At 38.9% G+C, this 24,371-nt stretch overlaps 1 protein-coding gene across 9 annotated transcripts in view; it reads right to left on the bottom strand.

Annotated features, from left to right (window-relative positions):
* ADGRB3 (adhesion G protein-coupled receptor B3) overlaps window positions 1–24,371 on the bottom strand; it is a 616,872-nt gene that overhangs the window by 271,861 nt on the left and 320,640 nt on the right. For all 9 annotated transcript variants that reach the window (XM_043510428.1, XM_038396358.2, XM_043510430.1 and 6 more), the window contains one exon: window positions 23,446–23,554. In XM_043510428.1, the coding sequence (XP_043366363.1) occupies window positions 23,446–23,554 (109 nt within the window). The remainder of the gene's footprint in view (window positions 1–23,445; window positions 23,555–24,371) is intronic.

Genomic DNA, 24,371 nt, shown 5'->3' with positions numbered 1-24,371 from the left:
TGTCTAATATTTAGGTTGGTGTAGGACTCTAGAATGCCTTGACATTTAAGAAGAGCTTGAACTTTATAGACAAAAGGAAGGGAGCCAGGCAGATATGCCAAACAAAAAAACAGAAATTGGGCTTGTTTTTGGCTTAATTGACTTCTGAGTTGCTTGTTGGCTAGTTTTTGGCTTATAGCGTGTTGCTTGTTTGGCTTGTAGATTGTTGTTTGTATTTAGAAAGAATAATTAGTACACATTGCTGGGTTCTAAATTAACTAAGGAGAAGATGTTAAGTGTTATTATGTACAATTTAATAAAACAACTGCAATGAACAGAGTTGGTAAAACAGACTAACTAGACATTTGGGCCTACAGAGAAGAAAAATACCATTTGTCATTATATATGTCAATGGTGCAATCTCACTTTGAATAAAATGTTCAGATCAGCTCTGATCAGTCCATCTCAAAAAAAAAAAAAGAGAGAGAGAGCAGAAACAGAAGGGGGCCAATATAAATTAAAGTTATGGAAACCATTCTGTAGAGAGGAACTAATGAAAAGAGTTATGGCAGAAGTACTATTTTGATACATTTTTCTCATTTCAACATCTTTAAATAAAAAATGTCATGGCATTCTACACACATGATGTTTCATCAGCTCACATGCTTCTGATTCCCAACTGATCTGTTTGGAGTATTAGTGAGGTGCTGCATTTCCAGAGACTATTCTGTGGTTTCAGAGAGTCTCCATGCTGAGGCACTTTAGTGTACTGATCTGAGGATAAGGATACATTTTCTTTACCTTAGCATGAGACAGACAGTATGCAGAATAAACCTGTCACAAATTGCCATCTTGGATTCCAGTTCTTAATTGCCAATGTTCTGCTTTTCAACCTTTCCATTAGCAGAGATATGTGCAGCATACATACATAGTATACCCATCTACCATCTCTTCAGTGGCTCTGCATCTAACTGAACTATCCACTATAGCTATTCCACCATAGAGATCATTTTGTTTTGTTTTATTATTGGAATTTGGCACATCCTTTATGTCACTCACACCTGTAACAGACAAATTGAGAATAGGGGTTCACTGCAACAAAAAAAAGCCCTATTTCTCGGAAATATTGGCCCCAAAGTGAATGCGTTGATCAGACAGAGCTAATCCCTTTCTGAAATATGGAATGTTCTAGAGAAGGACAATTCTGCATTGAAACCAAGTGAAGTAGCCATTTATGCAGCACACCTGAGATGAGAACATTCACCCTAAATCATTTGTTCTTGAAATTTTGCAAAATGTTATTTTCTGAAAGATATATTTTATAAGATCACTCTACAGTTTTTTCCTGAAGTTTAGAATGCTATTCAGATCAACTGAGAGCTAGCTGATTATTATTAAACCTATGAAAACTGGAGATTGGAAGTAGTTATTTTAGTGAAAACTTCTGTCAGTTTTATTGCAAAATAACCCGCATTTTTGCTCTGAAAAATAAAACATCAAATCTAAATCTGAGCCCAGTTTTACTTGCCCGACATCTTTGCAATCATTATCGGCTACACTGTCAGCACTTTTATGTAGTCGGAATAAATGAATTCTACAATATTTGACTATTTGCCAATTATAACCACAATCCAGGTGGCTTTCTTATATAAATCATTCCCTTTGAGACTGGACAATCATACAGCAGGTGGCTTTCCTAATACAAATAATTCCCTTTGGCACTGGACAATCAAAAAGTGTCATCATAGTTTGTCTTTTTTTCCCATTACATCTAGATTATAGTATGGCTACCTAATAAACAGGATTTTACAGAATGTTGGAATGAAATTGCTTCTGAGCCTTAAGTTGCTATTTTTTGTTCTCTGTTGAATGTGGTTTTTACTGTACTATTGTTTTTATACAATATTTTTGATGTACTAATTTTTTTTTGTTTCTAACCCCAAAGCATCTAAATGGTACTATACTGAAAACTGAAGCTAACTGTACTCCAGTGGCAAACATTCATAAAAAAAACATTACTAAACTGAACAACGAAGGTATAAAGTTAAGGGTCAGTGTAAGGCTACCCAGCTATCTGACATTATTCTAAAGCAATGTCTTTTTGCAATAATAGAAGTCCCTGCTATGGTGGATGGGGTCTTGCCCAATCCTAATATAAATTGTACCTGCTAATTAAATCCTGATGATTTAAATATTTGAGTTTTATAAATCATGCTATGAAACTTGCACAGGGACTGATTCCATTTGCATGGTAATGAAGCATTCTCAAAAGATGCTGAATGTCTTCTATGAGTGAATGAGACTTTATGTATATGTGCTAAGACAACATGCTAGTTGCACTCCTTAGAGCAAAGAATTAACTGGAAGTAGAGAAAAACTTTGTTGTTCATAATGCACACCAACATCCACATAAACATTAACATAGGAAGAGACAAGAATTTAGCATAAGCAAACATAAGGAAGAAAATCAGTTTTGTGGAAGAGCTAATCTAATCAAGCTTGTTTTTTTTTTAACAAGAAGAAATAAATTGCACTATTCTGGATTGACTCAAGATTAGGATCATTCCACAATAGCGTATTAAACTAGGTAAAACTCTCATCTCACAAAAGGAAAGGTGTAGTGGTGCTGAAACATTTTTTTATAGTGGGGGTGCTGAAGGAGGAAACCATGTATTTGGGTTGTTATTACTGTTTCAAGCCAGGAGGTGTGACAGCACTTCCAGCACTCTTAGCTATGGAAAGATGACTATTTGTAGAGTCTCACCTGGCACAAAGAGACCACCTGCTGGAGAACAGCTGACTTTGGGGTGACTCCATAGAAATGACTGGCCATTGTGTAATATGTTCAATTGGTATTACTCTTCCATTTCTGCCTTGACTTGCTTTTCACAAAACTCCACTGCAGACAATGGAGCTGCATTAGGTATAAGTCAGAGGAGAATTTGGCCCTTAAGCAATAACTGCTAACTAAGGTATGGGGCCTGGTTTTATCTACTTTTGGATAGTGACTCGCTAAATTAGTTTTTTTGGGGGCAAACTTTAATTTCATGTCTTTATTTTACTTTTAGTACTTCGTAAATAAAGTTGGCTTCTATTTAAGATAATTGGACTTGAGGCAGATATTTAAGCTGAAGATACTCATGAAGCATGTCTCAGAAAGAAAGAAGCTGAACGTTTTTTTCAAACAGGGCTGAGTCAGGACTAGGGTAATGACCTGATCATTCAGCCAAGGGGGAGGGAGGTTTCAATTCCCAGTTCCAAACAGTGTCAAAAGGGGGTTGTGATAGCTTCTCCAACAGTGCTAAAAGGGGCATGGCTGGAGAGTAGGGAGAGCACAGGGAGTGCTGAATGACTCAAAGAGAACTGGACCCAGTAGCTCCTGATATCAATAGAAAATATGTTAGGAAATATGAAAAAAAATTGGTTCTATACAATTGTAAGTGTGAGACAGATTAGTAATACACTCTTTTGTAAAGGGATCTAAAACACATTAACAATACTGTAAAAATAAAAGAATGGAAGAATAAATTGTGAGTTTTTTATATACTTAACAGAGGAAAATATTTCAATAAAGTATACAGAGTACACACACATACATGTCTTACAGAAGAGAAAAGATTAATTACTCAACTCCTGACACTTCCAGTTTTCAGAAGAAAACCCTAAATGTATATTTCAAACCCATGCAAAGACAAAAAGTAAATTCAGAAAATAATTCATAGAATCATAGAATATCAGGGTTGGAAGGGACCTCAGGAGGTCATCTAGTCCAACCCCCAGCTCAAAGCAGGACCAATCCCCAACTAAAGCATCCCAGCCAGGGCTTTGTCAAGCCTGACCTTAAAAACTTCCAAGGAAAGAGATTCAACCACCTCCCTAGGCAACGCATTCCAGTGCTCCACCAGCCTCCTAGTGAAAAAGTTTTTCCTAATATCCAACCTAAACCTCCCCCACTGCAACTTGAGACCATTACTCCTCGTTCTGTCTCTGCTACCACTGAGAACAGTCTAGATCCATCCTCTTTGGAACCCCCTTTCAGGTAGTTGAAAGCAGCTATCAAATCCCCCCTCATTCTTCTCTTCCACAGACTAAACAATCCCAGTTCCCTCAGCCTCTCCTCGTAAGTCATGTGTTCTAGTCCCGTAATCATTTTTGTTGTGCTGGACGTTTTCCAATTTTTCCACATCCTTCTTGTAGTGTGGGGCCCAAAACTGGACACAGTACTCCAGATGAGGCCTCACCAATGTCGAATAGAGGGGAACGATCACATCCTTCGGTCTGCTGGCAATGCCCCTACTTATACAGTCCAAAATGCCATTGGCCTTCTTGGCAACAAGGGTACACTGTTGACTCATATCCAGCTTCTCATCCACTGTAACCCCTAGGTCCTTTTCTGCAGAACTGCTGCCTAACCATTCGGTCCCTAGTCTGTAGCAGTCTATGGGATTCTTCCGTCCTAAGTGCAGGACTCTGCACTTGTCCTTGTTGAACCTAATCAGATTTCTTTTGGCCCAATCCTCTAATTTGTCTAGGTCCCTCTGTATCTTATCCCTACGCTCCAGCGTATCTACCTCTCCTCCCAGTTTTAATTGAATCCTCCCCCCTCACACTCTTTGGTTGAATAAAATAATTTTAAAAGATCATAAATACTTATCAAGCATTTCAGGCTCTTTCTACTTCTTCCGTTGAATAGTAATGCTAAGCAGCCAAATTAGTTTAGAATTTGAACTCCTTATCCCGCTGATGTGCAGTCAAGATCACTTAAATTTATATCAGAGTTGATATCTACATTTCTAACATCTAAAAATGAATTCTAAATAGAACCGTGCATGTAAAATAGTTGAAACAACATATAATGACCAGCCACACTTTTTAGTAGCCCAACTACTCATCCAAAAATCAGGTATAAGCTAAATTTGGTAAAGTTAAATGTCAGTCATTTCACAGAAATTAATTGTTCTTTGTGAATTGTTGATTGGAGAATGTTTTTTTTTATTACCCACACAGCAATGTGATTTTCAGAATGAAATGAGCAATAAAGGACATTCACTCTATGCTTCCACAACGAACAATCAAAGATACCTAAAGGTATAATAAGCCACTGCTTTTAATCTTTATCAACAGATTTTACCCTCCTGTGGTCAAAGGTAAGAAGGGGACAGAGGGCCCAAGGAACACACTGAGGTTCATGTTACAGAATTTCTAATAACTTCCCCTCAGGGGAGGGAGGATGGGGGAAGGTTTGGAGTGGTGAGAGATGGCAGATTGCCTGACCACTACACCCTGAAGATCCAACCTTGCTGAATGGCTGTCCTGCTTTCCCTGTCCTGCTATCTTTGATAGCCCAGTTTCTCTCCATTCCTCTGCTCCATCTGAGAGAAGCGTTTTGTGCACGTATGATCAGGAAACGAATGCTGCATGGGACAGCTTTAATTTATGTGACGATAACCCTCTGAATATTTCTAGACTCCTTTGGAGAGCCTGCCATAGATATCAGATACTTTCCAACACAAAAGGGCCTGGCCAGGGGGAGATGGGACAATCCTGGGGAATGTCACAGACATGCTACTCTCCATTCAGTGTTTCCTGACCCATCTCTACCGAAGGTGCTCACTTATTGATTAGGTGAAAGAGAGCATCAAGATGTGTGAAATAATTTTTATAACAATATCTCACCAAAAGTATGCAGATCATTAATACTGGTATGTATTAACTAATGTAGATGACATCACAGCTGAAGTACAAAACCTTACTGTTAATTCATCCCTTATTTTCAATGGGACAGATTACTTCCTGTCACTTTAAATCCCCCAAAGGGGACTCAGGCAACGGAGAAGTCCAAGGCGATTCTCTTACAGAGTACCTCCTGGAGTTTCTGTATTTACCCTTGTGGGAAAAGCCTTAGCTCCATTTCACAAATCCTCACCCCTAGCTCAGGCCCCTTTACATTGATGACAGAACAATTTAAAAGTATCTTAAAAGCCCTAGTCCTGGCTGAGGGAAATAAACATGAGGTAAATTTGCTGGAAAGGCTTGGAAACCAGAACGCAAATAAAAATAACCCATATTTATATATTTAAACCTTATGATCTGTAAGCCAATGTCATGAATTTTGAGTGGCCTGACTCATTTATTGGGGTTGGCAATATTATATATTATTCCCTCAGTCAGAGTTACACCTGGGCAACTTCCCTACTTCCTATTACTCTCAATAAGTGTATGTAAGATCAGAAATTGGCTCAGGATAGTTCCTGAAAATTAACTCAGAACCCAAATATTCACATTTAAAAAAGAAGTCTCTCTCTCCTTCTCTAATTTAATTTGAGAACCAAAATGTTTATAGGACTTTGAAGTTTAATCTCAAATATTTCTTATATTTTCAGTACCAAATCAATGATTAATCATTTATTAACCACAAACGACTTCTCTTCTTAATCTGATAGTACAGAGCAATTAAAAATCCCCAAAGAATTAACAAAAACTGAAAGTTGTTCAGTCAGTTTGTTAACACAATAGTTATGTTTAGATTCTGCAATGTGAAAGAGGGAAACAAGAAATGTACAGTCACTTAGGATTAAAATCTACAGTCATCAGAGGAGATAATGTGCTAAAATTACTTTTCTTTCAACAGCAGTAGGTCATTTTATCTTTTATACTAGATGGATTTTATTTATTTAAAGCAGAATATGATGCTAAATTAACAACTTTAAGAGATGGTAGGCCACATCTTCAACTGGATGTAAATCACACATTTCAGTGGAACTACATTGAATTACACCAGCTCAGGACCTGGTTTGGTATGTTTAAAATATGTATTGTTTCCTGATACCTATGGAAATAACTTTACTACTATATTTCTCATTAATTAAACAGTCCCTAGTTGCAAATTTGATAAAAAAATGTTCTAGTGAATCTTCTCTGTATTAGTAATGTATGACTAAATGGCTGGTCTGATTCACAGTTTTATCTAATTTCTTAGATAATAGTTCTACATCATAGTTTTAATATCATAGATATGCCTAGACACCATGGTGATAGGTACATTAGAAGTATACAGAAACACAGAATGGGAGATTTATGAATGGCACTAAAACATCTTATATACTCCATCATGTTAAATTGTAAGCTTTTGGGGAAGAGACCATCTTTCTGTTATGTCTTTGTTTACTACCTCACTAAATGGGGTGAGGCTTACTAGGCATTACTGCATATAAAACCATTATCATCATCTCTTGGGTGTCTTCTTTACCACATCAACTTGAGGCAACCAATATAGTCCCCTAATTCCTATCCCTCTGAGTCCAGTGAAATTCTGTGAAGCTGTTGATGTGATATTCTGTGAAGCTGAAGCTGTAGCAGTCTGGGACAAATGAGTAAATAAACCCAGACCTTCCATTTCTCAAGGCAGCAATTAAGGCACCTGTTAAAATCTGGTCTCTCATAAAACAGGTGATTATTTTAGAACACCTTGACTTTTAATTACTCAGGAACAAAGGGACATATAAACAATGATTCAACAGACTTTATTGAAGCAGAAACAGATATACTTAGGTGTTATAAATGATAATTTACATTAAAATCCTTCAGACATTGCCTTCTATCATGAGGTCAGTTATTCTTTTGATTAGACTGAAGACTGTTGAAATGGTGCCAAATTATTATGAATTGCTGTGATTGATATGAATAAATGTGGCAAGCATAAGTTTGGTATGGCTTGGTATGTCTTAACCTGCTAAAGGATTCTGGGAGAAGGATTCTCTTAGCATTAGATAAATGGAGTGGAATATTACTGGAGGTGCTGGAATTGCACTGGAATGGTTAACAACGGCTCAATGGGCGTGTTTGTTTTAAGCCCGAATTTTGGAATATATAAGCAGAGAACCCGCTCACAAAGTAAAGAACATGTAAGATCATGTGATCAGTGAGCGTGGTGACATGGCAAACATGGGTGACAATGACCCTTTTTGGATAAACACATGCTAAGAGTGAATGATTTATGAGAGGGTAAATGATGACTGAGCTTTGGTCTGTCTGTTTGTCCGCTTTGCAATCCCTTTCAAAATTATGAAGAAAACCAGTAATAAATGACTACAAGGCATATTTCTGGAACATGTGACTCCTTTGAGGAAAAAAAAAGGTATATAAATGCAAAACAAGTTGAAAGAGATCAGATCAATTCTCCAATTAATATCCAAAAAGATTTGAGACTGTGAGACAGAAGTTATCAGTAACTGAGATTCCACCTCAAGGGACCTTAGAACCAGACATCGTCAGGGTGACCAAGGCCCTGCTTCAAAGGACAGACCAAGTGCCTGAGAGGAGAAAGAAGAAAAAGAAGTAGTCTCCATGTAGAGCTGGTAGATATATCTGCTTTGTTTGCCAGTCAGGATAATGTGTAAGGCCAGCATAGTTACTGAAGGTTTATGCTTGGGGAACTGAGGCTTATGGAAAAGAATGTACACTATGTAACCTTAACTGCTTGTGTACTTCTCTCTCAAATAAATGACTGTGCACTAAGCATACCGGTTTCTGAATTTTCACTGGTACTGGTAAACCCCTGTCCAACTGTGGGCCATTAAAAGATCCATTTCAACAAAGGCCAAGTGCCCTCATTTTTATTGTCTCCAATTTTTTTGAGAAGTTAGAGAAGGATAACACCTGTTAGATCATCCAAGCTTCACATGGAAGCCATCTTAAAATACTGAGAGGTTAGTTTATTTAGATTTTGCTCTTAGCCTTTCTTGCACTGTTTATTATTTGGGCTAACTGCTGAATTGTGTCCATTATATAGGATACAGTGGAAGAACTAAATTAGCTATATCTCTGCAATTTTGGTGATTGCTTGTTTAAGATTTTTATAGCAGTTTCCCTAGTTTTAGACATTCTTTTTCTCCAGCTATGGTAAGTTTAGATCAGGGATCGGCAACCTTTGGCCCGCAGCCCATCAGGGAAATCTGCTGGCAGGCTGGGCCAGTTTGTTTACTTGCAGAATTCACAGGTTTCGCCAATCGCAGCTCCTACTGGTCATGGCTCACCGTTCCAGGCCAATGGGGGCTGCGGGAGGTGGTGTGGGCCAAGGGATGTGCTGGCTGCTGCTTTCCGCAGCCCGCATTGGCCTGGAGCAGCAAACCGCAGCCAGTGGGAGCTGCAATCAGCCGAATCTGCGGACGCTGCAGGTAAACAAACTGTCCCGGCCTGCCAGCATATTTTCCTGATGGGCCGTGGGCCAAAGGTTGCCGATCCCTGGTTTAGATAATGAGTAATTCTCTCTACTACTCTGACAGTCTTATTAATTCAGGATCACAGATCATATAGTTTTAGGAAAGTGAGGGGAAAGAATCCCACCCCCTAAAGACTGTTAGCAACTGAGATCTCAGGTAAAATGAGTCACTTTTAATATGAACATTTGACACCAGAAAGAGAATCTGAAAGGATCTAAATCTATTGGTCAAATTAATCCATTTATCCAAAGTTCAGTGGATGAATATATTAAAAAACTGTTAATTACCCATTGCTTAAGTACCTATATTTTACTTATTACTGGTAAAGGAAGAAGCCTGAAAAGACTATTTGTATTTTTATGCTTCACTGGGTAATAAATATTCTCACTACAAAACTATGCACCATTTCCTTATTTTTTCTTTGCAGAAGTGTTTTGATGAGTAAGATGAGTGTGATTATGCTAATGATTATGGAATAATGAATATCTGAATGTAGAAATACTTAACACAGGAAACGATTACAGTTTGCTATACCAAAAATAACAAACCTTCAGCCCACTGCAGTGCTTACATAAAAGCTAACAACTTTAACTTCTGATTCCTGTAACACTCACAGTGGAAATACAGAAGAGTAGGTTTTTCTGAGATAATTGCCAAGGATCTGAGACCAGTGGTATTGGTTGAGTTTTTTCCTATAATGGTGTAACACGTTTTTCACCCACCTCTTGCAAGTGCCTCCTTCTGGCTGGGTGTGACTGCATTCTTTAGTTCTGGTGACCCCTTTCAGCAGTTCTCAGTAGGCTTGTCAGTGACACAGCGCTCTGGCTGGGCATACTGTCTGCATGTTAACCAGCACAAACCCCTTCTGGGGCATACAGTCCACAGGGCCTATCTCAGTATCCCAGTGGTGGTGTCTCTCTCTTGCCCTCCATGAGCTTTGGTCTTGAAGTAGTCCATCCCTGGTATGGAGCTGTATCCCTAGGGCTTCCTCCCTAGAGACACTATCTTCCTTCAGCTCTCCCCAGGCTCAGGCCCTACTCAGTCCTAGCAACCAGCCAGGAGCTCCCTCAATGCTCCCCTGGTCCCTTCTAGAAAACCATCCATGGCCCTGCTGATCTTCCAGGCAGCCAGGCCTACAGTCCTTTCTTCTCCTGCTCCAAGCAGGAACTGAGTACTGCTCTGCTCTGCAGTTCCTTTTACATGGCCCTCCTGGACCCTGATTCGCTGCTTCTTCCCTGGGATGGGTGTGGCAGAACCCTGAGGCCTCCAGCAAGGGACCTTTGGGCCTAGTCCACCCCATCAGGAGTGCACACAAAAGCATTGTTGTTTCATTGGAATTTTGCAGCCCTATGGAACTTCAAGGAAAGTGATGTGTGATGATATATGGGTGTAAATGTCTGTATTAATTCCATAGTATGATTTGTATCTGAAGCATAATTTATATGCTTGAGGTCTAAGATTGCATGTGGACTAAAAGAGGGAGCTCATTATACTTAAGACAATTTTCAACAAACTTCACCCATAGGGGAGAGACATCCACCAGGCTAATGATTACAACCCATTGAAACTGAATGGGTCTAACAGTCTGAACAGTGAACCAACCATTATGGGGACAATTCACCTGGATAAATCCTACTGATGTGCTGGCTGACTGGGGAGAAAAACAAAAGTCTTCAGTATGGGTACTACAAGCACAGCATGGACTCTGGGTATGTACTTGGCTAGCTAGCCCACTCTGAAGCCTGCACTGCTGTGTTCACTGGTATTGTTACCTGTGCTAGTAGGACTCATATTAGCTTGGGTTGGCTAGCCTAGTAATATAACATTGACTAAGGGATCAAGCAAGTCTTTGAGCCTCCTGTTCCCCATTCTATAAAGCCTGGATAAATTATTCTGGTGACCTGACTGAAAAGGGGATAGGAAATCTGTTAATTATGAGCCCAATGCAAAACCCATTAAAGTCTTATAGAGTCACAGAGTTTAAGGCCAGAAAGGACAACAGGATCATCTAGTATGACCTCTTGGGTATCACAGGCCACCAACACCAACCCATTCCCACACACTAAACTCAACAACTTAAACCAACACTCCCTCTGATTGGGGTCAATGTTTGTTTATTGGTCCATAGAATAGTAGTGGGATCAAATTCAAAAGAAGTATCTTGCCTAATCTAGCCCTTTGGACTGAGATTCAATATGTCATGGTAGATATCAATGCAAAACAGCAAAGAGAAACAAAGGCGATAAAGAACAAAGAAGCTGAAACCATCTGCCCTCATTGCCTGACAGGGAATGGGGTAGCAATAAAGACTTGCTTTAATGCTGTAGTCATCTAAATCACAACCCATACTCCTAAGACTTTCCTTCTCTCCAGAAAAATAAAAAATTAGTTTTTTTTTCTGTATCATCCATTGATCTTGGTAAACTACAGCATCCTCACTAATGATGGACCAATGAGCAATCTTACTAATATTTAAAATGACTTCCTAGACTGTCTCACTGCTGTTCAAAACTTCAAAATGCAAATTTAGAACAATTTATATTGCTTATAACTAATTCTTTGCACAAATAAACTTCTCAAGTTTCAGTGCTAATTCTCCAAAATGTTATTGTGAGCACACTTGTTAAATATAGTTCTTCAGCTGCAGCTTCTTAAATAGCCCCATCTGATCTCTCCCCTTTTATGTCAAAGAAAGCAGTTAATCTGTTGATCTTTACTCTTATTCAGAACTATGAGCAGTGCAATGAAGCTCCAGAAAACTGTTTTCCTACAAAATTGATCCACCTCATCTTGTAAAAATTATGATTGGTGTTTATCCTGTGTTGATTCATTTCTTAAATGACCATTTATTGATGGGTATAAGACAACCACCAACACTCTCAGTAAAAGTCCAGTATTTTACGTGATTAGAAACTTGTTGCTGTTTCAGGTAGTTCTAGAGCAATTTCACTCCTATTTATTTGACAGATCATATTTTCTCTCTGTTGAGGGAAAATGTTGAAATTATACCTGTTGAATTCCTGTTAACCTCAAAAGTTCATTAAAGGGCTCTTGTTATTTTATTTTTATATGGCTCAGTTTAGGGATATGTCAATAATTTCATTACAAGCTAAAGGTGAGAGTACGTGTGCTAGTAAAGCTAAAACAAAGTTGTTTTTCTGACTGAAAGTTTCAAGCCATTAATTTATATTTCAAAAAAGAAATGAACATCTTAGTTGTTTTATAACTTTATTTTTCCATTGTCAAGAAATAGACCAAAATACAAGAATGATTCCTAAAAGCAGCTCAGCTTTTTAATGCATTTATAGATCTGCACATTATTTATGGCATATGACTGAACAACCCTGAAGTGCTGATGTTAAGAGACACAGCACTAAATCTCACATCAGTGTAACAGATAGACTGGTCAGACACCATTAGGATAAACAAACACTCCACAGAAAGAAGAAAAGTTGCCAGAAAGGCCTGGAAGTAGTAGTGAGACTGATGGTCAGAACTCACTCTCTCTTTGTATTAGAAACTCTGTAGAACTACATCTTGTTTTTCACTAGGTGCTCAGATATTATAGTCACCAGGAGTCATATAAGCAGTTATATAGTATCAATAACCTAGCTATTTAGAAACAAATCTTGTATCAAGGGGCATTCATGGTACAAAGTCCCAAGGACCAACTGAGTTTCATGGCCAAGGAAGACTAAATGGATCCTGAAATCCCTCAATCCCTACAGCTGTTTAGCAGCAACATGGCTAGCTAACCCCACGGCCTCCACAGGATTGGAGTCACTCATCCTGACATGTATTGATTAGGTATTCTAGAAGATTATGTCAGATAAGGTAAAATCATAGCTGGGAATGAATCTGTGGTTTTCCCAACTAACTGACTTATAGGAAACTGAATAGCCCAGCACAGGCATTTCAGAGGACCAGGAGGTTACCAGACCTGTTGGCTGGTACCTGACAGGAACATTCATGGATATGGGCACAGAGTGGGAGGGGAGAGAAAAGATAAATAAAGAACTGGTTGGAGGGAGAAGTGTCTTTTGGAATGATGCAATGAGACCTAAAACCTGTCCTAAATGGGTCATTTAGGATTATAATGGCATAGAGCAGTGTTTCCCAAACTTGAGATGCCGCTTGTTCAGGGAAAGCCCCTGGCGGGCTGGGGTGGTTTGTTTATCTGTTGCGTCCGAAGGTTCGGCCGATCGCGGCTCCCACTGGCTGCGGTTCGCTGTGCCTGCCAATGGGGGCTGCAGGAAGTGGTGGCCAGTATGTACCTCGGCCCGCGCCCCTTCCCGCAGCCCCCATTGGCCGGACACAGTGAACCGCGGCCAGTGAGAGCCGCGATCGGCCGAACCTGCGGATGCGGCAAGTAAACAAACCGGCCCAGCCTGCCAGGGGCTTTCCCTGCACAAGCGGCGTCCCAAGTTTGGGAAACACTGGCATAGAGGAATCCTCAGCTGATGTAAAGCTAGTGTAACTTGTTCTATGCCAGACCCGCCCGACCTTCAGGATGTAGAAGGTGTATGGGTGGGAAAGACAAGGGACTTTTGGAGGCCAGAGGGGGCCAGATTGGCTCACATGGGAATGATCTTCATTGAAGTAAAGGCCTTACACACCATCACAACCTGGCATACAGTAGAATAACCTTTAAACTACACCACTAATTGTGCCATGGGCCAGCTTTGTCCCTAGCTAAGTACAGGATCAGAAGAAGAAAAAAGGAGGCTTAGAGCTACCTTTCCTTCCACATACTCCTCCAGCACAAGTGAGGAGTGAGACTTTTCACAGCATGAGGCAATAGATTATGTATGAGAGATATTTGGCTGAAACTTAAACCTTAGGCAAAATCCTGGTTCAACTGAAGTCAACAGCAAAACTCTCAGGATTTTACCCAAGAGCTGTACAGTTGCTGGAGATCCACAAATGTTATGTACATTTTTCTGCTGATTGTGCAGTTTTTGCTAAAGAGAAATAGTTCAAAGCGTTAATAGCAGCTAAGTAGATATTGTAAATAAATATAGATAAGGAAGGATTATCCTGATTCTCTATGTAATCATTTCTCTTCCATCAAGGTTTCATCCCAGTAAAGAAGTCTAAACCTTTCTTGACTTGTCAGAAGCTGAAATAACAGCCACCTATCCATTCACCTATCAGTCTTTTTGGATTCTTGCAGCTTAACTTGGCCAGCACCATATCATATTGTGTGTGCCTCACAACTTCATTTTTAAAAAAAACCTCACAGCAATATCTTTCTCTTCCTTCCCTTGTAGGTTGAAGTAATTTCCCTGTGAATTATGCAGATCTTAACTGACAACCATGGTCCTATTCTGAAAAGTGACTCTCTGAAAGTGGCATAAGGGGATTTCTTGTTTATTGTGCCTTAATGTTCCCAGAGCAAATGTGCTTTGTTTATAAGTAACACATGTTTTTCTTAGTTGTGTTTGCTTCTGAAAGTGGCAATGTCTGTTTCAAGAATCAGTATTAGATTTCAGGGGTGAAAAAAAATCCTTGCACTGATTTGGCTTAAACAGGGGTGGAAGATATAGCTACAAATGCTGGAAGAAATTAAAGCCAAAAAAAGGAGGCAATAGAAGGTGGTCAGGAGGTAATTTGAATCAGTTAGAAAGAAAAATACTAGCAAGGAAGCTTAGCAAAGGAAAATTAAATCAGCTTTAGCAGCACAGATGAAAAGTGATCTCAAGGCAAACATCAGCTGGAAATGTAAGAATGTAACCAAACTGTAAGATCAGATACGAACTATAAGAAAAAAAACAGAATCACTGTTACAAAATGCCCAAACTGGTGTGGAAAAAATAGGTAGAAGAGGTAAGCATCCATTTGCTAAATATGAACAATAATGTTTCAAAAAAAGGGAATACAACAGGGGAACTTGAACCAACCACAAACTTGTTAACAGAGAGATGCACAGAGGAACATGAGAAGCATAGAGGTGAGAATATCTGAAGTTAACATCTCAGATGAGAAAGAAAGAGGCAATGGGAAGGGCAATCATTTCTATAGCCTCTAACTGTTGGTTAGAGATGTAGCAATTCTACCCTATGGCTCCCTATAGATTTTCGGAGGGCCAAGATCAGACTTTCCCTCCTTAAATAGGAAGGAAAACATTTGAAAGGCCTATTTGGCCCAGCCCAATATTAAATCCCAAATGAATGATTCGGAGTGCAGGAACTGTCATATCGGATCAGGCCCGTTGTTGTTTTTAGCCCCTGTCCCTCTCTGATAATGGCTAATACCAGATGCTTCAGATGAAGAGGCTTGTCTACACTGGCGCAGCTCTGTCACTGTAGCACTTAGTGAAGATGCTACCTATGCCAGTGGGAGAGCTTCTCCTGTTGACACAGCGCTGTCCACACTGGGAGTTAGGTTGATATAACTGTCGGTTAGAGGTGTGGATTTTCCACCCCCCTTGAGCAATGTAGTTATACCGTCAGAAATTGATAGTGTAGACGAAGCCTATCAGTTATTGTTTGGCTTATGTCCAGAAGCATGAAGACCAGTATCTTTTCTGATGTGGTTTATCTTATTGAGTGTAACTGTGATTGATCCCATTCTCCATATAAATGACCAATCCTGTTTTTCTTTTTATTCCTACTAAGCACCTAGCCTCAATGATTATGGCAATGGACTCTATTGGTCACTCAGTTTTAAATGTTTTGCTTTACAGTTTAACTGAAGGACCCCTGAATGTTTTTGTGTTAGGAATAAGGTTAAGTAAGGATGGTTTATCTTCTCTTACAATTCATTATTTGTAATACATCTAGCATCTACCTTTTTCTTAATCTTCTTTCAACACTAAACAATTCTAATCATTTCAGTCTCTCTTCAATGAGAAGTCTCCCCATCTCTCTCAGAATGTTTATTACCCAGCTCAGATCCTGTTCTATTGTGCTACAGTGTTGCTGGGTTTTTTTGTGTCAAACACAGCATTCCAGTTGATGGCCTACTGTTGATATTATAAGTATCATAATATTTCCCACAGTATTTGCTGTTACATTCACTCTGTTTATTTTCTGTGCCTTCTATCCATGACAATACCTTTCACACCACAACTACTTGGTTTTCCTAATAGCATCTTGTAAAGGACTTTACTGAAAGTTCAAGGAAATTTTAGAGACACGATAGGTGAGGTAATATCTTTTATTGGACCAACTTCTGTTGTGAAAGAAACAAGCTTTCAAGCTACACAGAGCACTTATCTGTTTCAGCAAAGAAAGCTGGGCCAATAAAAGATATTACCTCACCCATCTTGTCTCTTTAATATCCGGGGACCAACATGGGTACAACAACAATACAAACTAGTAAATTTGGTCAGTCAGTTTTCTTTTAACTATCCCTTTGCTGCTACACTGAAACAAATCTAGTTCAGAACAGATATCCAATATTCCTTTACAGAACAATCCTAATCTGTCCTACCATATAAAGTGTCTATCTTTCATTGCTGTTTGAAGCATTTTACTTGGTTCTGAAGTAAATCTCACTTTCCATAATTTCCAGATCCAGCTGATCATTTTTTAGAGACCAGGACAACAATCATCCAGTCCAGCAGCTGATTTTAATGAGACTGAAGATTTCTTGTTAGCATCTCAGCCACATTATTAAGTTCCTTCAGAACTCTTGATGGAAAACTATTGGTTCTGGTGACTTGTTGCTATTTAATTTTTCAGTTTGTTCCAGCAACTCCTCCTTTGTTTGAGAGAAGACTATAGAAGGAGTGGGGCGAGCTGTAGCGTGAATGGACCTGTTCTTAGTGTGCTGCAAAATTTGGTCCTAGAAAAGAGAGAGGGTTTTTTTTGGATTTATAACTACGCTTTGATGTGTAGTTCATAATAAGCATTGAATCTGAGTTAGACAGAGATCACCTAAGGATTAGTAAGGAAAATGACACTCCATCTGCAGAAGATCTGAGGAGATTGGCATATCTGTCAAACCCAATTACAAGTGTGGATGCCCAAGATAAATGATCTATGGATCAGTTTACTTCCGTTCAACTGGATGCGAACATGCAAATTAAAATCGAGAAACCAAGGACACTTCTGTGGCTGTGAAATTTGCTACAGAACTGGAATCTTTCTTTTCCGCAGCACATCAGAAAAAGAAGCAGCTCATCGTAAGTACTGAATCTTGTTTCTCATTTTATGTGAAAAGGGATTCTAAATGGATGTATGAAATGTCTGAGGGGATTGAAAATTATTATATTCGGTTTTTACAAAACAGACCATGACAATAACTATAGTACAGTTCTACTCTGTTAATTATGTGTAAAAATGACCCCTTCTTTCTGCACAGATCTGCTTCCTGTATTCTAAATATTTGCTTACTTTTGTGACAAAAATAACTTTTACTACTATTTACGCTAGTTAGCACTACAGAGTTTATACAGCTAAGAGAGCATGAGTTGGATGTATTCCTTCTGATGTAATAGCAACAAAATTACATTCTAATTACATGGTCAATGAATCACACTTGTGTAATTCCAATGATGGCGACTGTGTTGCACTGAGGGTATAATTTGGGGACAGTGGGGTTGTACAGCTTAAACATGGGCAGAATTTGGTGTGACTAACCTGTATTACTGGTGCAAAAAGGAAAAACCCAGCTTGATTCTTAGGTTATATCTACATTTTGAGCTGGAGGTGTAAATTCCAGCATGAGGAGACATACCTAATCAAGCTAGCATGCTAAAAATAGAATGTAGCTGTGGCAAAGTGAGTGGTGGGAGGGGCTAGCTGCCCTAAGCAGTTACCTGTCCAAGATGCTAGGTACATACTAGGGGCAGGCAGTCTCTCCGGCTACTCACACCACTGTGGCTACATTCTATTTTTTAGCACACTAGCTTGATTAAAGCTAGCATGTGTATGTCTCCTCAAGCTGGAATTTACATTTACAGCTCAAAGGGTAGACATACCCATAGATCCCAGGATGAGTTTGGAGGACTGTCAGTAGGAACTGCCTACATTTTTAAAAATTATTATTTATTTGTATTGCTGCAGCAGCCAGAGGCCTTAATTAACCTGAGTTTAGGAAGAGCCCTGAGCAAGAGGTGATGTGTAAGATTAACCAAAACAGAAATTACCCTGGAAGGCACTGTGACTCAGAGATCACCCCCTCCTTGTTCTTGCAGGGGGATAGTAATTTACAGACAGACTATAATAGCAATCAATTTCTCCCTCCTCATGCCACACCAGCTCAACTACTGTGGCCAGTGAGCAGAGGTAGTGGGCCAAGACTGTGCCCATTTCCTGTCCCTCCTTGCCGTCTGGCTCCAACGAGGGAGAATACAGGTGGGTAACCCATTTGCTCCAATGTGCCAGGACCCAAGGCCCAGCTAGCCAGCATAGGGTTTCTCTTACTTTTCTTAATCTCTTTCACTGGCTTGCACGGGCACATAGTTTAAGTAAGACTCTAGTCCTAAGGGTTTAAAAAACATTAGGTGTGAGAGGGAGAAGGAGGATCAAAGGAAAACTACTAAATTTATATTACACGAGTAGCTAGTGCACACCACAATTTCTGATTCAGAAGAAAAGTTGTTACTTCCCATTTGATATGGGGATGATGTAGAAGCTATATGCACAGGATCCCTACATGCCATTTTCATAGTCACTCTTCTGAGCACGAACAAATTGGGCTCCAGTCAAACATGCCAAAAGGCATGGGCTGGGCTGTGTTAATCAACAAATCTTTGATTTTGCCATAAACATGGTTTCAAACACACTCTCTGGGGCAGGGAATGTCTTTTATTTTTTTGTGCTATATATATGTACATGGCCTAGCACACGGGGCCTTGATGCCTGATCCAAGACTAGGGCTCCTTGGTGCTATGGCAACACAAATGATAAATAATAACTCCTGATTGGGAGCTCTAGGTACTACCACAATACAAATATTAAACAACACCACTGCCGCCACCATGACACTCATTAACAGCTACAAACTATCAGATTCTGAGGCACAGACAGTACCTTCTTTCCCTAGGACTTCCCTAATACAAGACTATGCCTCTCATCATTGATTGTTTACAATTCTAGGTTTCACCCAATTCTCAAGCAGGGCAAATTACTAAAGAAATATTTAATGAATAATTAATAAAATATGGGCAGTATAAAATAAAATATGACTATCGCTAAATCAATCTTCTTTACATCATTCAGGGGTGTGAAAAAGACCATCTCCCCGCCCCCTGAGCAATGCAAGTTACAGTGGTGCTATGTCAGCAGGAGACAGCGTCCTGCTGACATAGCTTCCGCCTCTCCCGGAGGTGGAGTAATTATGCCGACAGGACAGCTTTCTCCTGTCAGCATAGAGCGACATACATACATCACATACACTACAGTGCTTCTAGCATAGACCTGCCCTGTCATTGATTGGCTAAATTATTCAACATATTATTCAACAAATATTATCAAATAGTGCTGTTCATCAAGGTAGTGATTCATATTGGTCATGAATCAAGAATATCGAACAATAAGTCAAACATTTGTAAACTGCATACCAACTGTATACTTATTCTGCTTATAAATTTGGTTCTTCATTAGCAATGTTTTGAACATTTTGTATGGTGTTTTCAAAATCAAGTAATTCTTAAATCATAGTGTCTTCTGACCAATTCTACTGCCTCACTTTAAAAGATACTGACATTCTGATGAGACAAGGTAGGTGAGATAATATATTTTACTGGACCAACTTCTGTTGGTAAGAGATACAAACTTTCAAGCTTACACAGAGCTCTTCTTCAGATCTGGTTATCTCAATGTAAGTTGCTTTGTGTTGCCCTAGCTGTGGAACTGTTTTCACTTAAATTTGGCTTCCGCTGACTTAGAGCCTCTCTGTGCTGATTTAGTAACACCACCTCCTTGAGCAGTGTAGAGAAATGGTAGATGTAATTAGGTTGACACACTATCTGTGTTGACACTCCTTTGCTTACCTAGAGTGTTCCTGGCTTTCAGAAGCCATCCCACAATGTCCATACTGACAATACAATTGATACAAGTGCTCCTAGTGAGGACACACACCGCCGACACAAGGACCAAAGTGTGCACGCACAAAAGCAATTTAATAACTGTGGTGGCTTATGCTGATGTAAGTTAGGTCAACATAATTTTGTAGTGTAGACATGGTCTCAGAAAGTCACAGCTAATTACAAGATGTTTAGCAGAAGTAGTTAACACATATTTCAAGGGACCATTCAAGGTGAAGTGGCCCATTAAAATCCCTCCAGTCACAAGGATGAAAGGAAGTGGGGGGAAGCAGCTGGGTGGGTTGTTTTTAGTGTCTAGCAAAGTTATGTATTTAAGTTCGTCTTTTCAAAGTGTTGTGCAGGATTCCTTTGAGGATGAGGACTGATATGTCAGAGATAGAGTGATCACTATGTAGTGTTTTTGTTTTTATCTTTTTCCTGTGTGAATTTATTAGAAAGGATAGTGATTGTATGGTTTCACCTACATAGTTGGTATTGGGGCATTTAGTGCACTGGGAAAGGTATACCACCTGTTGTGACAGGTATGTGTAGGACCTATGGATCTTGAAAGGTGTGTGGCAGGGGGTCCATTGTAGCAGTGGAGATATGTCTGCAGGTTTTGCATCTGTTGTTGTGGAAGATTCTGTTACCAATTTGAGTTGGTGTGTCCTGGTCTGTAGGGAGCTTACTTCTGATGATGAGCTTGGAGAGGTTGGGGGCTATTTGAAGACCAGAAAAGGGGGTTCAGGAAAGATTTCTTTCAGGATGGGGTCCCCATTGAGTATGAGTTGTAGCTGTTTGATGATACCCGTTATGGGTTCCAGTGTAGGGTGGTAGGTGACAACTAGGGGTGTGGGGTCAGAAGGAGTTCTATTTTATCCAGAGATAACCTGCTTCAGTATAGAAATCAAAACCCCTCCAACCACACACCTCTAGTTAATATACATGTTAAGTTTATAAGAATGTGTTCAAATGTTTGGACTTTATGAAATGCTTGTGTATTACATTAGTCTCATTTATTATATCTGTATCCAATATTATAAGGTAATATTTAAGGGCATGTCTTCATTAGCAATGTTAAAATGCTGTCACAATATTAAACCACCACACTAGCAATGTTAATCCATCTCCATGAGGGGAATGGCTCCCAGCGCTGATGCACTGTCTACACTGGCACTTTACAGCACTGAAACTTGCAGCATTTGGGGGGGGGTGTTTTTTCACACCCCTGAGTGAGAAAGTTACAGTGCTGTAAAGTGCCGGTGTAGACAAGCCATAAGTGTTTGCTTTGTAATGATAAAATTGTTTGCTATGAAACTGAAAACCTCCACAGTCAGGAGAGAAGCATTGCTAAGTGTGAGATACTAGTTTACTAGTGAGGTACTAGGTGTCCTGCCCAACAAAAGAAGGCCTGTAGACACCAGGCACACCATTATGGAACATTAATGGACAAAAGACTCCATTGATTGTTCCCCCCACACCCATGAAGAGGGGATGTGAACATAACCATCCCATCACAGTTTGAACTCTGGGGGAAGGGAATAAAACTCCCTGACCAGAAGGAACTATATCACTATGAAAAGGAGTACTTGTGGCACTTTAGAGACTAACAAATTTATTTGAGCATAAGCTTTCATGAGCTACAGCTCACTTCATCGGCTCTAGGTGCCACAAGTACTCCTTTTCTTTTTGCGAATACAGACCAACACGGCTGCTACTCTGAAATATATCACTATGCTACTTGGAATTTGGAAAGGGCAATATTTCTAAGGTTAAACAAGGATCCCCAAGCTGCTCAGCTTCGGTTAGCCCTGAAGGACATATAAAGCTTGCAGATTAGAGCGGCTTCTAGTGCTATTTGGAACCTAAGACTGTAACTCATTTATGTATATATGTTTACCTGTTTTATCCTTGTAAATAACTCTTATTTCTTTTTCCTAGTTAATAAACCTTTAGTTAGTTTATTATAGGATTGGCTTCAAAAGTTGTCTTTGACGTGAGAATTAGGATGCACTTGACATGGGATAAGTGACTGATCCTTTGGGACCTGAATATTGTTGTGATTTTTGGTGCAAAGTACCATCTATCACAAAGGCAGGTTTTCTTGAGTGGCAAGATAGTCTACCTTGGCCACTCTGGCTATCTGTGACTCCATCTTAAGGGGATCATTATAGTGCTTGATTCTTGGTTGGTGAAATCTAATTATAAAACACACAATCAGTTTAGGGTATATGCCCTGATTTGTAACAGTCTGCCCGGAGGCTGGCACCCAGGTTCATGAGCCACTCAAGACAGCTTAATAGTAGTCACTGCAAATTATGGCAACAAGATGAAATACTCAAAATTGCCTTACAATCTGGGTCATTTCAAATGTATTAGTACTCCATGCCCTACATGAACTGATACTTCAGAGATAATTAAAGCCCCTAATAGGTTGAGTCCAGGTTGATGACATATTTCATATGTTCTGAATATTATTTTAGTATCCTGTCTCGGTCTTCACTGGCATTATGAATGTTGTACAGCTGCTCTAACAAGGCTTTTAAAAAGTAAATCAAAACAAAATTTTGAATACACACACACACACAGAAAAGCTTTACATGATTTAGTTTTATAATGACAATTGATGTTTAGGTTTTATTAATGGTATTTGCTGAGGCTGATTACTATCACACTACAATATGCACAATAAGGTCTATGGGCAAATAAAAAAATATTACAAATATTGTCGTCAAAATCAGCATTTATCCAGTGAGTTAAGCAACTCATTATATATATATATATGTATACACTAAAATTATTAATTAAAATGTCTCAAATTGAGATAAATATACACTAAAATTATACAGTATATACAATGATTCAAATAGCAATTTGAGACATTAGAATTAATAATTTTAGTGTATATATATTATATACATTATATTATATATATTATTGATAGAATTATTAATTCTAATGTCTCAAATTGCTATTTGAATCATTGTGGATACTGGCAGGCTTCTAGTATATGCATAGCATAACATGGACTACTTTTTGGATTTTATTTAGGAACTTAAGCTTTATATTCAGGTTGTGAGAGATGAGAAAGTAGGAGATTCACTACTCAAGCATTCACTTTTAAATAGAGTAATAAACTAGATAACAGATGACCAAACACCAAAACACAAGTTTAGAAGAGGATGCCAATCATATAGATAGCAGGTATAAAGTACATACTTGCATGTTTTGATTTTCAAATATTTGATAAAAGAAATTCCTATTTCTTACCTACATTTCCAGTCATTAGGTATGAATTCTGAAAGTCCATCATCCCCATTCCAACAATGTGTATAAAATCTTCAATCACCTGCATTAGCTCCACTGATCCTGGATAGATCTAATAAATGAAGGTCAGATACACAATAACTGCAAGAGTTTCACAAACTCTGTAGCATTCACATAAAATACTAACTAAGTACAATAAAATGAGCTGGAACATTTAAAAGCTAAATTGTACTCATAATGTTTTCGCAAAAAGAAAAGGAGTACTTGTGGCACCTTAGAGACTAACAAATTTATTTGAGCATAAGCTTTCGTGAGCTACAGCTCACTTCATCGGATGCATTATGATGAAGTGAGCTGTAGCTCACGAAAGCTTATGCTCAAATAAATTTGTTAGTCTCTAAGGTGCCACAAGTACTCCTTTTCTTTTTGCGAATACAGACTAACACAGCTGCTACTCTGAATCCTGTCATAATGTTTTAATATCCAAACTTTTAAGTTACTACAAAACAATATGTTTTAGTCTTCAATGCATCATTTATCCCCAGGTAAGATTTCTCTCAATATCATTCAAAATCAGTTTTGCCCAAGAACTGTGGGATGTTTGCCCATAAATTAATGCACCTAACAGAAAAGGATTCAAATTCTTTGCTTTCCACAGCCTTCAGTAACAGTTACTGTATTTCAGAGTCATATTCCAGGAACAAATTAAGAACAAATTTTGCTTTCAAATCTGTGCAGGCAACCTCCAACAATGTCGACAGGAGTTGTGTATGTATATGAAGGCTAAATTTGGCCCTTAGTTCTTTGCAATATGGTATCATCTTTGCTGCTTTGAAACAGTATTTAACTATAAAATGCTTTCTTGAATCTGTGTGTATTCATTTTTAATATTATTATTAGTGCTAGCACAGAGTTAAAGTAGTAAACTA

The sequence above is a fragment of the Dermochelys coriacea genome, chromosome 3, assembly GCF_009764565.3.
Source record: "Dermochelys coriacea isolate rDerCor1 chromosome 3, rDerCor1.pri.v4, whole genome shotgun sequence".
Lineage (NCBI taxonomy): Eukaryota > Metazoa > Chordata > Testudines > Dermochelyidae > Dermochelys > Dermochelys coriacea.
Note: the sequence above shows the minus strand (reverse complement) of the source record. Positions and strands in the feature narration are given on the sequence as shown.